At 32.2% G+C, this 18,745-nt stretch overlaps 1 protein-coding gene across 1 annotated transcript; it reads right to left on the reverse strand.

The window, feature by feature from the left end:
• Positions 1 to 737: 737 nt before the first annotated feature.
• LOC105202913 (neprilysin-11) lies at positions 738 to 6,872 on the reverse strand. The gene is made up of 18 exons (XM_039449034.1): positions 6,741 to 6,872; positions 6,251 to 6,426; positions 5,974 to 6,135; positions 5,812 to 5,895; positions 5,472 to 5,695; positions 4,438 to 5,097; positions 4,276 to 4,365; positions 4,064 to 4,202; positions 3,857 to 3,986; positions 3,587 to 3,677; positions 3,312 to 3,488; positions 3,139 to 3,239; positions 2,984 to 3,045; positions 2,789 to 2,840; positions 2,577 to 2,644; positions 2,028 to 2,164; positions 1,758 to 1,925; positions 738 to 1,030 (listed from the first exon to the last, which is right to left on the reverse strand). Exons 1-18 carry the CDS (start codon positions 6,758 to 6,760, stop codon positions 854 to 856), a joined length of 2,718 nt encoding a protein of 905 aa, XP_039304968.1. The 5' UTR covers positions 6,761 to 6,872; the 3' UTR covers positions 738 to 853.
• Between the last annotated feature and the right edge of the window lie 11,873 nt (positions 6,873 to 18,745).

An 18,745-nucleotide genomic window follows, 5' to 3' on the forward strand; every position in this document is an offset into this window, starting at 1 on the left:
TCGGAGTCTTGTAACTCGGTCAAAAAAAATTGTAGAAAATATTTAAAAAAAAGAACATTTTGTAGAAAAAATGTCATACTTTATGGCACTTGCACTGGATTTGTCGAGAAAAATTATTTTATTAAGTTACGGGCTGTTAAAAATACGTAATTTCAAGGAAAAAACAGTGTATCTTTTTGGGGCATAGTACTAAGAAATTAAAAAAATTTTTGAAACAATTATTAACATGTTAAAGCTAAAACTTCGAGCTTTAAAATGGTTTTTTGATTTTTTGTTTACGATGATTTTTCACGGAGTACGGATATCATTTGTAAAAAATGCAGGTTTAACTTCAAAGTTGCGTAATTCAGTCAAAAAAATCGTAGATAAATTTTAAAAAAAGCATTTTGTAGGCAAAATGTTGTAGTTTATGAAGTTTACTTGAATTATTCGAAAAAAATTTGTTGGTCGAGCTGCAAAGTGTCAAAAATACGAAATTTTAAAGAACAAAACAGGGTGTTCTTTCTTACTGCATAAGACAAGGAAGTTAAAAGAATTTTGAAAATCGGCTGATAGAGCGTTAAAGTTGGATCTTCAAGCTTCAAAATGCTTTTTTATTTTTTATCTACGATGATTTTTCACCGAGTTACAGTCATTTGAAAATAGCCTAATTTTTGGTGTCTGGAAAGTGTTCCCTATTTTTTTTTGAGTAGTGTAGATCACAAATTATTATAGTGAAGGAAAAATAAAACAATTGATTTATATATATGCTTCACTTTATTTATCGATATATGTAATAAGATTATTTTTGTTAATCGTTTCCCATTTTTGTTAAGCATTGGCAAACTCATTCTGTAATATGTATATAAGAAAGTCACTTCCAGACATGACATTTCTTTTCGGGATTCATCGCACTGCCGACCGGACAATTGTAAGCTTTGGCAAAGTCTCGTGAATTTGAAACAGACCCTATCACTCTCAGTCTTCCGATGCTATGCTCATCTGATTTGGCCTTTTCTAAGGTTCTATTTGTTATATCTTCACAGAACAACTGCAAACATTATCGCAATTTAATGCATTACAGTATATAAACATTTATTTGAATTAGTATTGGTCTTTCATAATTTATTTCGATTACTATTGTTATTTTCATAATCTAATTTGTTATAACTGAGCATTATAACGACCTGGTGCATGGCAACCGATCTCCGGTTAGCATGCACCGGAAAGAAATTAAACTTATGTCTAAAGCGCTGTCGCAACGCGGACAAACCCGGAAACCTTAAAATCCAACGGTAGTTCCCCGAATTAGTTGCGACAATACTGACACACGCTAACCGCGCGGAAATATCGAACATCGCACTTGCGATTGGCAATAGCTTTTCGCAATTGCGATCAATATAAAAACGCCGCTTGACGGTCAAGCGGCGATCAGTCATCCCAAGCCTTGATACAAAACACATCTTCGTCAAGAAGTCAGCCACGAGCAGCAGCCGTACCTACGATGAGCCATACATCCAGCACGGTCACACCGTTAGCACATACACAATAGTACCACTCGAGGTACCACAGCTGTAATACGAGCTGCCGCTCGTGAGTCTTATCAAACGTTTATAAATATACGCTTATATTCAAACGTTCGGACTCTTTTCGTTGGTCAACGATTTCTTAGGTTCTCACTCCCTCCACGGCGTCCATCGGGCTTATGCCCAATTTTGTACGTTAGCCGTACAACAAATTTTTACATCTATGAATTCACTATTTCTCTGTATACTTACATTAGCAAAGGATAAGAAGAAAAGTTGATCATTAGTGATATCTTCATGGCCCGGCAATACAGTGTCCGTTTTTCCGCATTCTCTTTCTCTCCTTTCATATGCTCTAAACGCAGCCTCTAATCCCATTGTGTCAGCAATATTATCCCCTATCGTCTTATTTCCATAGTTCTGCAATTTTTCTCAATAATTCATTCGATCAAATATTTTCAAAATACACAACAAGAAACATAATGTGAATTACATTAATCAAATGCAGAATAAATAACGAACCTTTATTTTGTAATTTGACTTCTTTGAAATGGAATAATTATTAAATTGTTCTACAAAACATTCTGTTCTTTTATCGTGTGCTTCAGTTATTGCAGATGACAATTTTATCAAATTTCCGTTCTTATTGTAAGCGTATCCTAAAAAAATTGTCTCTGTTTTTTTTTGCAATACTTCTTAAATATTTTAAAAGATCATTTGTGGAGATATACTTTTTAAGGTAAGGAAACTGGGATTAAAAGTAACAGAGAAAGGAGGATAAGTTGCAACATTTATACAAAAAAATTATGAATATAATAACAACGTAAGAAAAGATAGAAGTTTTGTTACAATCACCATAACAGATTACTATCTTTCTTTAAGTTTTTATATCTTGTTCATAATATTCTTTATATGGATGTTACAATTTATCAATGTTACTTGTAACCCCAGTTTCCCTTAAAGTCATAGCTATTGTTAAATCATCGCAATAGTTTTATATACATATACACGTATGTACTAAAATTTAGAAAAGCTAAAGATGTAATATAAAATATTATTTGATAACGTTACCATCGTCATCGAATCCATGATTAACTTCATGAGCCATTATTACTCCAACAATGCCGTAATTAATAACTCTGAAACAAAGAATAGTTAGAAAACGAATTTGTTAAGAATTTATTAGAAATTATAAAATTGTGAAAATGGTATAATTTATAGTTTATATGAATCTATCGCTGTGTTCCGTTATTGCCTTTTTTAAATTAAAATGGTTTATTTACTGTGGTCTATCGTAAGCGAACAATGGGCTCTGGAAATCCGCTGCCGAAAGACCTATAAACAAAGGAGAGCTTAATATCGATAATGATGTGAATTATTATGAGCTTAATTGAATTATTACAAATTTATATAAGTCACTAATTAATATTAATTATTACAAATTTATATAAGCTATTAAAAGAAGACATATGACGTACCTAGAGCATTAAAATACTTTGTAAAACCAGCATTTACCATAATAGGACTTATAAAACTCGTTCTGTAAAACAGAATTTATATATGTTTAGTTTTGTAAATTAGGAAATAAATCTGTTATTATACTGGAATAAATGTATGCATATGCATTTCTTACAATAGATCATTTTCATCTGGCATCAAGGGTCGCAATGATTTCCACTTGCTGTATCTATTAAAACTGAGTGTATTTTCATAATACGAATTAATGACCATGAGCTATAATGAAATAGAGTAATTAAATCAAATAGTTAATATGTAGTAGCATTTAATAAATTTGAACAAACTTACTCCTTGAAAATGTTTTTTAACAATAGTGTTATTTTTATACCAATCTGGATATCCAATAAATTTCTTCATATTTATTAACTTCGCTAAAATAATATCCTTAGTATCGTCATTCAACCAATCCGTCTCTTTAATTTCATATTCGACTTCCTTTTGTATATCGTCTAACATGTCTGAAGCCTACAATAGAAATAAGTGATTTAATTATACATTCTTAAACAAAAAGCTATATATAGAGACTGGCAGAATAAAACTTTTAAAAAGTATAATGTGCTTACTGTTGTTGTAATTTCATCAGAGAAATGATTTTTCACGTATTCGTATGCTGCAATATCACTCATCTCTTTTTCCTGTATGCATTCAAACAATCTGTAATAGTTTATTATGAGTTTAATATAAATACACACATATAAAATTTAAAACTTTGATTTTGAATCATGTATTAAAATTGCGTCGTATGAAAAAATATATCTTAATATAAGAAGTTATATTTTCAGCTAATTGAAAAGCGAACCCCTCTTTTATACATATAAGAGCTTATACCACACCTTGCTGGCACTCCAAAAATTCGTGCATTAACATTTTTCTGTTTCTCTTCCCATTCATGGTATAATTTTTTCATTTCACTTGTAGTAGTTCTTATTATGTTGCTCACAAAATTCCAATGTATGTAGTTCACTAAAATATATACTCCACGTAAGTATATTTATTGACAATATTTTATTATAGTAGCCGTACTTTTTTTCAGAATTTACCGATTGTTCGACTCGACGTCTCGTCTAGCAAAGTGACAAGACTTGAGACATAACTTGATTCAATAACTACATTTGAATTGACATCTACGTCTACATGGGCCTCATCAAATATTTCCCCAATTTTGTATAGCCAGTTAATCTGCGATGTTAATCAAGCTTATTTAATCAGAGAAAATTACACATGATGTTAATCGATTAAAATAACAACTTACTTTGCTATTAGCAGTTTTAGGATTTTTTTTATCATACCATTCCTGGAGATCAGTGAGATTCATTTTTTCATATTCTCCGAAGTCCACAATCTGGAATACATTATCATTAATTATATTATTATTCTTCTTGTTCGTTGTTCGATGAAGCAGTGCAACACTTACATCAAATAGCTTTATTTGAAAATCGATCATGTCTTGAATATCTTTATTTATACGTTTCTCCGTAACGTCGACGCCTCTTGCTTTTGCTATGGCGCGTGCTACTTTTGAGATGTAATCAGTATAGTGCTTCCTAAAGTTATCTTCGTCAGCCGTCTTTTCTATGCTAATTTGTGGTGTTGTCGCCACTAAAGTTTTCTGCAGTCTCTCTCTACGTGCTTGCCTCATATGATTCTTTTCGTTCTTTGGCGAGCGTAATTTTTCGCTAACATTTGTTGGTATTACTCGTCTTTTTATTTTCTCTTTCTTTGTCTTATAATCTTCATGTTTTTTGGAATGGATGCTACTCTTCATTTTTCTATTATGCTTCACATTTGTGTTTTTTATCAACTTACTAATCTTTTTCATACTAATTTTCTTCTTTCTGTTTTTAGGATCATTCTGTTCGTTTGTATCGTCATCATCAACGTCATTTTTATTGTCAATATTGTCGTTATTATGATTATTATTACCATCGTCTTCGTTACTATTATTATCACTTTTGTCTTCGCTTCCAGGTTCTTGACTATCTTCCTGCTCGTCGCTTTCGTTATATTCTTTTTTGCTATCGTTCCAATTAATCCAAACGTCGTATGATTTCAGAAGTAACTCTGGCATATGTATCTAGCAACAAAAGCTTTATTTTAAAATATCGTTGTTGAGAAATTTGATTGTATCTTTTAATTATAAATTTATACCTATACAAAATAGAAAAAACAAAATGGAAACAAAACACACTGTAATATTATGAATTACATAATGAAATTGTAAATGCCACTTGTATGTGCACCGTAAACACATTTCTTTATTTACAAGGGCAGATCCAGGTATCTCGCGGATTTTAGAAAGGTTCATATTAACATATACATATAGTAGAATTTAATTATAAAACTCTATATATTAATATTAAACTTTTATCTTCCTTTGTCAACTGGCGTTATAATATTAATGTAATCATAATTTGCATTAGGAGCTTACGTAACACACGTGATACGTACAAGTATTATTTTTTGAAGCGTTTCCTGAGGTGTTTCCGGAGCACTGTACCATATTTGCACCCCGTGGAAAGTATTGCTTCCTGTCAAACGCATATATTGATCATCCACTTTTTGCCAGCTGTACTCCTCCTCGTTCCATTCCTCCGGTTCCATTATCATTGGCCATCCACCTATTCGGGATATAGTGTTAATAATAGGCTGGAGACCTTGCCTTTCCGCTGTATCTGGAAGCATTTTGTGATTCAACAAACATACCACAAACCACTATTATCAATGAAAATATTATTAAAGTTAGGCACGACTCTTCGATTGCTTTGATTATCAAATTATCGGTGCTTACCTGTATCCATGCAAGCTGCATACCACTTTTTCGCGAGTTTTATCGCATAAAGATCGTCATCCTTTGGACCCTCGTCAAAGATTTCTGCAAAGTATTGTTTAATATTTTAGAATTTTATTACATACACATTTCGAGCTATAGTGTAAGTGATTTAATATTAACCTTTTATTTGTTTCGCAACATTTACTTGGGCTCTGCGGAACATATTCCATGAATCCATTCCTTCCGGAATGGGATTATGCTCCGGCCATTTTCCACACGCGTATTCATAGAAGTCGTCGCACGGATTCACAGATTTGTCTATGCTCCCCGATAACATTTGTGCTGAAAGATAATAAAAAATAAGAAGAAAAGTAGAAATAAATAATGATTTGAATTTTCACACTAGCTGTATCTAGTAATAATAATAATTCTAGGTATAGTTTTCACTATCAAATACCAAATTTTTTGCACTCTTGAGTTTGGCATACAGTAGGCTTGTCTTCTTCCTTATGTTCACTCTCATTGTTTTTAGTTAATTTATTGTTTGAGTCAAATAACCAAGCCAGATGTGAAGGATATCCTTGATTTTCGAACGGCGTTGCATTCTTCATTAAAAGTACGCCAATGAAGGCGCTTCAACGTATAATTGGAAAAAAAATCAGTACAATATATTTATATATTAGAAATGATATATAGTGTAATATATAAAAATAATAAATTAGATGATAAAAGAAATGATAACTCTTACTTTATGTCATTTTTCGAATAGCTTTAGAATTTGAAACAATATAAAAAAGATCACGTGATATTCAATCGTCTTTTTTTATTTTTAACGCCTTTTTTAATCAATAAAAACAAATTAATTTTTTGTAAAATAGAATGATGAATCGTTGAATTCACTTATAATTGTTGGCAACAGGATTAAAAAATAATTATTTTTTACTTACAAAAGTATGAACCGTCTCATTGTCGGAAAGCAACCTGAGGCTGATATAAATTTCAAATTGCGCTATGTGGTACGTATGTATTTTTGTATTCTCCACTGTGATTTGTAAAATTATTTGTTGCAGAGATTATTACTCCTTTATATATCACTACTTCAGCGGAAGGGTCTTATTACGCAAGCATATCAAACTGATAAATCCGAAGGACGGAGATATATCTTCCGTCCTTCCGATATATCTATGAATTTTGCCATAATCAATCTTGCATTTAAAACTTAAACAATATTCCTTTTCACAATTTTTTTTTTAAGTTTTATTATCGTGCAAAATAATGCGGAACATAGATTTCTAAGAAGAGTATCTCTTTCTTCTGGATTTTATTCTTTATTTGGGAATGATTAATAAAGAATAATGATAAAATAGACTTACTGATTGAACCTCTAAAATATTAAACAAATGTTTAGCAGTTACATTATATTTATATATGAATGATTTTATGTGTGATGTAACATTTATCCCAAACGTAATACGTTTTTCACTTTTCTAAAAAAAGTTATTTATTATTCCATATCTTTCAGTAATTGTGTAGTTTCAGTTATTTGTTACTTATCTATTTTTTGCATAAATTTAGAATTCTTATCAAGGCCAGCGGAACGCGTGTATTTATTATACAATTTAATTAGCGGAATTACCACAAATTATCGCTTCCAGAACATCCGTCTTTTCATGATTACTATATCTATTTATATAATGCAATATAAGTGAAGATAAGTTATTTACTGAATTGTATTGCGCATTGCAGTAATAAAGTTACTCAGAAATACTTTCTCGTTTATTATTGCATTTATAATAGGTGTATCGTAAAGAAAACGAAAAACATTTATATACTTACATAAGTGCACACACTGAAAATAGTAAAGTTGCTTTTTGAAATTTGATATGATGTTTGTAAATATTTATTTTATTTTGTTTACACATATTAAATAAATAATTGTAATGTAAATGTTTTTAATTTAAGCTTTTCTTAATTTAAAACGTTTTTTAATTTATTACCCTAACGCAAATTTATCGGATTTTGATTGATATTCTTAATATATTGCAGTTTAAGATGTACTTGCTGTATAATATTAGCTAAAAATTATCAAAATTTAGAAGATGTAAAAGTTTCTTAGCTTTCTATCTTGTTTCCTAACAAACGACAAAAGTTTTGGTCGTAAATATATAAATTTGATTCTAAAACAAGTTGCAAAGAACAAAATAGTAAATAATTTGGTTGATAATACTTTATGTAGCGTAAATGATTAAATTTATTGCAGGTTTAAGTAAATAACTTATAAACAAATAATGAAATAAGTAAATCCAAATGAACCTCTTGCATGATTTATTAGATCTTTATTAGTATATATAAAAAAAGTTTAATTCATAATTTACTCAACAAATATATAAATATTATAAAATATTATTTTACATAAGAATTAAGAGTAAACATGAAATTAAATAAATTTTGAGCTAATAAGAGGATTGCACACAAATTTTACGAAGATAAGCAAATACTAACAAAACAATCTATGAAAGTTTCACATTTTCGATCATGATTTAAAATGTTACATATATATTTAACTTACGTTTATCTTCAATATATCGAACAATCATGCTCAAATTCGGTTGAGTTGGTACAATATTTAGGAGTTAAAGGAATGCAAAAAGAAACATTTAGTCAATCAATATGCGTAATTTTATTCATTAATACAGAATATTTAATTTCTGTAAGATAAATTTGTGAAATATGACTTGCAAGACTTTTTAAATTATTTTGAGATATTGCACTTCTTTTTGGGATTCATTGGACTGCCAACCGGGGAATTGTAAGTTATAGCAAAGTCATCCGAATTTGATACAGAGTCTATAACTCTCAGTCGTTCGATGCTATGCTCATCATCTTTGCCAACGTTTATTAACCTTTCAGAATCGATTGCTTCGCACCATAACTGTAAATGTCATTATTTTAATATAATTAAACCATATAAGAAATAACATATTTTATTATTAACTTTATAGTTAACTTTTGTATTGTATAGTTCTCTATTAATGTCTGTGATACTCACATTGCCAAAGGATAAAAAGAACTATTGATTATCGGTAAAATCGTCCATGCTTGGTAACGTGGCATCCGGTGTATCGCTCTCCTTCTTTTTCTTTTGATAAGCCTTAAATATCGTCTATAATCCCATTGAATCCGCGATGAAGACACCCATTGTCTTTGAACCGTAACAAATCTTTAGTAAACTAAAAATTTAAATATTTAGCAAGTTTGCGATATTAGCTTAATATACTTTTATTTTTTAATTTATTTTTTCCTCAATAGGATAATTATTAAACTATTTCACAAATCACACAATCTTCTTTATTGTCCTACGCGTCGACTACTGATGAGAACAATCCCAAAAAGTCACCATCTTTATCGTACATGTACCTTAAAAATTATTTCTCTATTTCTCTTTCTCATCAAATATTCTCGAATATTCATTAATTCGTTAAAATAATAAATCATTATACTATAATAAAAAATATTACAGTGTAAATTTAAAAGAAAACGTAGAACATAAAAGCAATGTGTTATTAACATATCATCATTATTGAAACCATGATTATTTTCATGGATTATAACAAATCGTATGATAATTTCAAAATTAATTGATCCATAGAAAAATAGTTTTGTTAGGAATATATTTTATTAAAATTTACATTAACATAAAATTATTAAATGTATAGGAAAAATGCGGTAAATATACCGTTGAGGGAAGGCAGTTCCAATGACCTTGACCTTGACATAAGTTGTCAATGTCATTGCCCTCAGTAACCTCCAACAAGTTTTAGCTGTCGCTCGCCATTCGTTAAAATATTATAAGCACAAAAGTTTCATAAATAAAACACAATTTCTACCAATTTTATTTTTATATACATATTTTATTCATCAATATTGTTACTAATTGTGGATACATATCTTTCATAATTTGTAAAAATGCTTTCATCAATAGGATAAATTCTTTTAAATAAAAATTTTTGAGATAAAATTTATAATGATTTTGAGAAATTCCATAGCGAGGAATTGTACTATTTATATTTTAATTCATGTTTAACTTAAATTGTATAAACTGTTGCAAGGGTGAACATAACATTAAAAAGTATGCTATAAAACGACACGCTTTGTCTATGTCCAAACAGAAACGAAAAAAGAATTCCATTCAATGGGCTTAATTTGAAATTGCATGTGCTCCTTTGTCTTTTTCGTTCACGATCAATTTTATAATAATCTACTGTACAATGAAACAATAATTTGTTGTCTCCATACACAAAATTAAGGAGATGCTTACATCGTGGGCACTCAATGTTTTGCCTAATAACATTTTTCTCACAAATAAGAAATTAAATTGACGTTATTACCGGTTAAACGCAGAACTCGTGAAGTCGCAAGTTTGCTTACTGAGAATCCGACTATTACTAAACACAAGGAATATTTCCTACAGTAAGTGTATTTATTATTTCGGACATATTCAGTATACATATGGGCTTTCGACGTTCCACGCTGAACGAGATTGATCTTACAAGTTATTAGTACTGTTGCGCATGGATTTACAAAATAAAGTATATAAATGGATAAATATGTTATATTTATACACACACGTACGCATGCACACACACGAAAGGGTGCAAGAAAGTGGGCCTACAGCACCGACCCCGTCGGTAGGAGACCACACTTTACAACTTATCTACGTCGACCGTTAGCGTGGGCTCTGGAAATTTGCTGCCGTGACAACTGTTGACGAAAGTTAATTGCAAATATGTAAAACTTTCATTAATGTAATTTCCTAGTTTACTATGATGTATGAATAATATGTAATTAATATTTCACTGAATAAGAAAATATATTACGTACCTAAGGCATTTAACCAGGGCATATACATATAATGCGTTCACAGTAATGGTATTCAGCAATTCAAATGAATTTCTGTAACATAAAATTTATTGTGTATATAAAATTTCTTTAACTTGAAATATATTAAATAATAAATTATCTCATGTTTTATAGAAAAATTGAATTTCATTATTATTATCCGATAACTTCCGTAGACCTTACACTTTGACGTATCTGTCATCGAATACTATTCTCATACTACGATGTACTAATAATAAGTTTCAATAAAATAACTTTATATAAAATGATAGTTATACAATAACAGTTAGTATTAATACAATTTTTAAAAAACTTACTTCTTTAAAGTATTTTTGGGTAATCGTGGTATTTTTGTACCATTTCGGATATCCGATAAATCCGATAAATCCTTTGAAATTCTTTACTTTTGCTAAAGCCAAGTTCTTAATTTTCTTATTTATTCAGTAAGACTTTTTGATCAGATCCTCGATTGCTTCTTTTATATCTTTGATCATATTTAATGCTTACGATACAAGTGAATAATCGAGTGACAAATTTGTCGGCATAGGACAAGCTTTTGGATTAAATTAAATGAAACTTACTGTTCTCATCTGAGAAATATTTTTTTACAAATTTGTACGCTAAAATATTTTTTATCTTCTTTGACTCTTTGCAAGTGTCTTATCTTTCGTTATACTTATATAAGCAAATCAGATTTGAAGTTAGTAATAATTTATGTTATTATACATACATACATACATACGAGGTGTGTTCAAAAAGTATCGCGAATTTTGTGTTTTTTCAAAAATTATTTATTTATTCATGAATATCTATTTTGTCCCCTTCAAAGTAATCCCCATGAGATATTATACACTTGTGCCAACGGTTTTTCCAATCTTCGAAGCACTTCAAAAAATCTTTTTTTTCTTGTTCAGCTCCTCCTTCGATGCCGTCTTTATCTCGCCAAGCGTAGCGTAACGTCGTCCTTTCATGGGCCTCTTCGGTTGAGGGAACAAGCAAAAGTCTCTGGGGGCCAGATCTGGGGAATACGGTGGCTGCGGCATCGTTAGTGTGTTGTTTTTGGCCAAAAAGTCGCGCACAAGCAACGATGTGTGTGCAGGGGCGTTATCGTGGTGCGAAAGCCAATTTTTGTTCTTCCACAAATCCGGGCGTTTCTGGCGGATTGCTTCGCGCAAATTGCGCTTAACTTGCAGGTAATATTCCTTATTGACCGTTCTACCCTGTGGCAAGAACTCATGATGCACCACGCCCCTGCAATCGAAGAAAACTGTCAGCAAAACTTTCACATTCGACCGAACTTGGCGCGCATTTTTCGGTCTTGGTTCGTGCGGCAGCTTCCATTGAGATGATTGAGCTTTGGTTTCCACGTCATAACCATAAACCCGATTCGTCACCAGTTATGACCCTCTGGAGCAAATTTGGGTCGTCGCGGACAGAGTCCAACATCTCATTAGCAATGTTCATGCGATGCTTTTTTTGGTCGCAATTGAGCAATTTTGGTACGAATTTCGCGGCGACCCGTCTCATGCCCAAATCATTGATAAAACTCGAATGGCACGAGCCAATCGATATGTTTAGGTCCTCAGCAACATCTCTAACGGTGATTCGACGATTGGCCAATACCATTTTCTCCACTTCATTAATTTTTTCGTCTGTTGTTGAAGTGCTCAGGCGTCCGGCACGCTCTTCGTCGTTCACATCTTCTCGGCCTTCTGAGAACATTTTGTACCACCGATAAACGTTCCTTCGGTCCAAGGTAGCTTCTCCGTATGCCACAGTCAACATTCGGAATGCATCCGCGCACTTAATTTCGTTTTTCACACAAGATTTGATACAGGTTCTTTGATCCATTTTTTGAATAGGTAAAATCGAAGACGATCCAAAACACGTGCAAGCAAAGCAGCTGGCAACAATTAAGTGAACATTCAAAATGGCCGGGCTTGTCGGCATAAGTGAGAGACATGAGTATAGACATAACGCCACAAAAAGATCGAAATTCGAATATACGTAACCCGCGAAAATTCAAAATTCGCGATACTTTTTGAACACACCTCGTATATATATATACACACACACGCGCGCGCCCGTGCGCGCGCACACGCACGCATGCACGCACGCACGCACATACACGCACACACGCACATACACGCACACACGCACATACACGCACACACGCACATACACGCACACACGCGTGCGCGTGTGCGCGTTTGCGCGTGTGTGTGTGTGTATAATTAACATAACAGAACAAATACACTTTATTTTGCACAATTACAAGCATGCGCTATTTAAAAGTATTATTTCGCGTATACCAAAATGCAATTACAAAAATTATGCATATATGCATAAAAGCTTTTATAAAAGCTTTATTATAAACAATTTCAAAAATTTTATTTTTTTATTTGACACTTCTAGGAAATCAATATTTTCTGAGATATATGTAAAAGAATTAAAAAACCTGATTTTTACCTTAATTTTTTACCTTAAATATGACCTTGTCGGTGATTTTTATTATCATATTCGTAATCAACGCATCAAAATACAGTAGTATACCAATCGCAATTAAATCGGTGGGTTCACCTTTTCCAAATTTTATTCAAAATAGGTAGCACAAGAGTGGCGAAAGCATATAGATGGATGAGGGCGATAATAATTTAATTTGTAAACGAAGTTCTTTTGTATATACATTTAATTTGTTTGAAAAACACCTTTTATTAGTTGTGAAATTAAACCCGGGTCTCCTCCTCTTTTCCTCTTGTTATTGTCCCTACCTGTATCCCTTCTACCTCTACCCCCACCCCTGCCTCTTTTTTGTCCTCTTCCTGCTCTCCCTCTTCCTCGTCCTCTTTCTGCTTTTCGTTGTCATTGTCTTCTTCTTCCTCTCCCTCTTCTTCTTCCTGCTCTTTCTCTTCCTTGTCCTCTTCCTGCTCTTCCTTTTCCTCGTCCTCTTTCTCTCCCTCTTCCAGGAGCACTCGCGAGAGCGGCATAAATTATATTTTGTAAGTCTGCAGTTTAAAACAAAAAATTTTAGAAATATGTTAAAGCATTTTAAATAAAAATTAATAATTAATTAATTATAGAAATAATTTAGAAAAATAAAAACTTCTATAATTTTGTAAAAACGTTTATACAATGAATATAAAATAGTAATAATATGTCCAAGGTCCTCGAGGAGGTCTCCGAGTCTATTTATTTGACTAAGGAGAGAGGTAAAGAAGGACGGAACGGATCCTTAGTTTCGTGCACGCATGTTTTCACAACGTGGTCCACGAGTTGAATGCTCCGAGTGAGCCCGAATGTAGGTCAGCATGCCACAAGGATGCTATAACACTCATTTCATATCATGTATTCGGTGATCCTTATTTTATCTAAACAAATTGAATCTCTTTTACACGGGATCGGACCAAGTACTATCTTTCAAGGAGCGAGGGATCAGAGATGATTAAAATGAATCAGTAATGGTTAGAAATAAACTTAGAATTTATTCTATTGTTAAAAGATAAAGATGATTACACAGGTTTTTGATAAATAAAATAAGGTAATTAGAGATTAATAGCGCGCGCGCGCGCACACACACACACACACACACACACACACACACACACACACACACACACACAGCACGCACGCACGCACGCACGCACGCACGCACGCACGCACGCACGCACGCACGCACGCACGCACGCACGCACGCACGCACGCACGCACGCACGCACGCACGCACACATGTTTACGCTAGTAAAAAAAAAATGATTAATAAAATCTTAAGTCGAGTAACAGAATTTGATTAACTAAGAAATTTAAAAAATTTTAATTCTAATTGGTTATTAGCATAATAATTGCTTAAATAGGCGATTCTTGGAAAGCGTGAGGTTATTCTTCTTACTCTTAAAAGAAGTTTGGTGGAAAGCAATCGAAGATTTCTGCTATCTCTTCGATTAATTCTAGAGGGACACAGTTTACTAGATTTCTTGCTTTTTTATGGAAAGCTGGGGGAAAGAAGGTGGATTTTCTGGGGGGAAATCGAAGGGTGGGAAGAAAGGATTTTCTGGTGGTCTTTGGACAAAAGAATCAGGTGTACAATAGAAGAGATCAGGGGGAGGTGAATGAGAAAAGTCTATTGGAGAAACGGACGCACAGTGGGATCAAATCGATTCTAACCGGCCAAAATTCTCAACTTCACAGAATATTTATATTTTATAATTTTATTTACGATGGAATGCAAATATGTTTTTACATAGGCTCAGTTAGATTTTACTTTTGATTTTTAATATTTATATGGTAAAATATCAAAAACAATAATATAATATGAATAAACAATATATAATGTAATGAATAAACAATATATAATGTAAATGAGAATGAAATATAATATTTACAAAGATTTTTCTTTCCATTAACATTATTCAGAGCTAAAGACAAGGACATTGGAAGACATGTAGCCTCATTTTTGTTGGTTTGTTATTTTTCTTTTTGTACTTTTTATGTTTATGTTTTTTTTTGTTTTTTCTTTTTTATTATGTTATACTGTTATGTTTATATGTTGTTTATTACATTTTGCTCGTTTCTAAGTTTTATTACTGATATTTTTGAAGTTTTATTCAATTTGTTTTAATTTTTATCATCATCATCATCATCATCATGATCATTATCATCATCATCATCATCCTCATCATTAGATTCGTCTTCATGATTAATGATATTAGGTTGTCTCAGTAGGCTTAAAACTTTAGCAGAAATAATTGCACGTTTTTTGGAAAGGATTCGTTTGATGTAATGTTAGAATCAGAGGAAGCAAGCAATCTTTTAAATAAATCTTCATTTGTTGCTACTCGCGAGCATTTTTGTGTGTACTGCTCTCTGAACAATTTTTATTTTTAGCCTCTTGAGCTTCTTCAGATAAGAGCCCAAGTAGCAGAATCGCTGTTGATACGATCATCTCATCATGATCTAATAATTTATTTACAGTTGGAGGCATTGTGTATCAATTATAAATCTTCCTGTACAAATCTGCAGTTTCTTTGCAATATTTGACAAATTTAATCGAATCGATTTTAAAAACCGGAAGAAATAACTTTCAACAAAGTAGAAAATTGAACGATAAGATCTTCGTCAACTCCAGTAATTTGACTGGACACTGCTGGATCTTGAAAGAATCTACGAGCAGTGTTACCGTCATTCGTATTTCCACTCCCTTTCTTTGGAATATCTACAACTAATCCCAATTGCTGCCGGAGCTGATTTTGAATGAAGTTTTTCCGTTTCTCAAATTCTATTCTATCAATGCTCGCGATGCGCCATTTTTTCAGAGTGATTCTATATGCAATATGAATCAAACACTCGAAACATCGTATCAAGCAATGGAGTGGAGAGATACCAAATGATAGAGCAAATTCATCTACATGATAATTGGATACATCAAACTGTTTCAGATCTTTGATTGTTACTTTGCAAATGTAACACGTCATGCTGGAGGTGTCCTTCAACGTGTTCCATACTTTTCCGTCAGCCATGGTCAATAACATTTTGAAATTCACCATTATCTCAAATGGTTCTTTTATGACCTAACTTCAATGGAAACAATTGTTCTATCTGTGAAGTTATTTTTCTTCAGTATTATTAACAGCCAGTTTCTTTTAGAAACTAAAAACACAAAAGCCTGCAATATCTTACTGAAGATGGACGAGGATTGCTCCACAATACGGACATGTTCCCATTTGGAGATGCGTATCTAGTTGTAATGGAACGATCTACGTAGCAAAAAGATTGCGATTTGAAACTTCCAAACCGGAAGAAGTGTTTTGCTTATATTGCGATTATCCCGATGAATCGTCATAATCCCATTTTACGATCAATTCAAGTCTTTGTATTGATGCATTCGATGAAATTAAAACTGTGTGTAACGAACGAGAAGCAGTGTGATTCAAAAGAGATTGCAAAAAAACTTCTGCAGAATTGTCAGTAATTTTAATTCCGTCAGGATAAAAACGCTTTTTTGCCTCAAAAATCCGTTTATAACTTGGGATACAAATTATTTCCCATCTCCTTTGCCTGCAAACAAATCAAATTATATTGCTTTTTCGTAAATTTTTCTTCTATTAATAATGATAATGCCTGATCTTCTGAATATTGGCATTTCTCAGGTTGTTTTGAAATAGATCTAGATGATACAATATTAGCGATGAAACCAGCAATTTGCCTTTTACCCGCTTTACGTAATTCCATAGTTGCAGTCAATGCGATTTGTTTGATGGAATGAGACGATAACAATTTCGAACACTTTCGTCTTTTCATTCTTTTGCTTGCATTTTCGAATGAAATTGTTGGGCGCCCGCTCCTATCGGTTGAAGTAGACTTTAGGTTCAACTGTAGGTTCATTCTTACAGAGTAAAAATACTGATTTTGGAACAATAAATTTTTTATCTAGCCATGACTTTGATTTTTTGATGAACTCGTCAGAACTTTTTCGTATTTTTGATTTTTCCTTGTAATCATATCGAGAAAGAAAGAAATATATTTATTTAAATCTTTCTCAGCAGAAGAAGAATATTCCGAAAGACCTAATTTATTTAAAATAAAGTTTTTCAAAAATTTGCTGTTAAAAAGTGGTTGAATTTCCTTTATTCCCTCATATAATTTCAATCGTATGAAAGAAATTATGTTTGATATTGGTTATTAATTTATTAAGTTTTATTTTTAAGAAGAAAAATATCAAATAAAAATTCTGAATTAATGTGAACAAAAAAATTTTAATAAATTTGTGGAAAAAGTATTGAATAATATACAGGGTAGTCAAAAAGTATCGGACCCCCCCTCAATATTTCCGTTCCCTTGCATTTTACAAGAAAATGTTTCAGACAAAAGTTGTAGAGTTTAAAAAGATCTATTTACTGATCTTATCAGTTTGACCTTGGATGGCGTCGCCAAGGTCGGATCAAAATTACATTAACTTTTTTAAATGGAACACCTAACTTTTTATTGCATATTCTTGTAGCTTATCTCGAGACCTTTCCAAAACACTACAAGAAAGTTTATTTTCGTTGAGTACTTTCCGAGTTGTGAGGCTTGAAAGCTACAGTGTACTGTAGTGTGGGTCCAGCCAGTTAAGGCAAGAGTGGCATGTGGGTCCGGCCAGTTAAGGCAAGTGTGGCGTGTGTCCGACCAGTTAAGGCAAGTGTGTCGTGTGTCCGGCCAGTTAAGGCAAGAGTGGCCTTAACTGGCTAAATAAAAGTAAATAAAACTAAATAGTCAGTAAACCCCAATTAACGTAAATTAATATTAATTATAATTAATTTTCCATTAGATAAACTCAAATTTAACATTTGCAAATAATTCAGCACACCAACAAATACGAGTATAAATAAAAAGCATGCATAATAATGCTTCCACTATTTAAGCTAAAACTAGATTATTTTATCTATCGTCCTTTATATTTAAAGAAAGTTTCCTGACACTTTGATCTTTCTTCCGATGTTTAATTTATTAGAGGCTTTAGATGTGGTAACAATAATCTGTGGTAGTTTGATTTCAATCTGTCCATAAGAATAGATAATATAACATGAAATGTGTTTTGGAAGCACCTATTCGTAACTTTTTAATGTTTCACCTTGCGTCTAACAAAATTATTTAAAACGGACTCGACAATATAAAAATTAAAAAATGAAACGTAGGAAATGCGAGTCAAAACGCAGTAATTGGTGCGTTGATAACATGTACAATTTATTTAAGGTTTTTGTATACAATAACTTGGACGCACAACCTGTCTATGATCGCCGAGTAGGCATGGTCGAGAAAGTCCGTGTCTGTTTGTAAATTCAGACTCTCTCTGAGATTTAATATGTAGCATCTCCAAAGTGAGTCGTTTGAAAATAGTCTTTTCAACATTAAGAACTTGTTCATTGTCCCAATCAAAATCATGACCGCAATCTATGGTCAGTTATAACAGAATTAGTTGTCGTATTTCTACAAATATGTTGGCGGTGTTCTAAGATTCTGATGTTTAATTGTCTCCCCGTTTAACCCACATAGGAAGCATCACAGCCATTGCACAATA

This window comes from Solenopsis invicta, chromosome 5, assembly GCF_016802725.1.
Source record: "Solenopsis invicta isolate M01_SB chromosome 5, UNIL_Sinv_3.0, whole genome shotgun sequence".
Classification (NCBI taxonomy): Eukaryota; Metazoa; Arthropoda; class Insecta; order Hymenoptera; family Formicidae; genus Solenopsis; species Solenopsis invicta.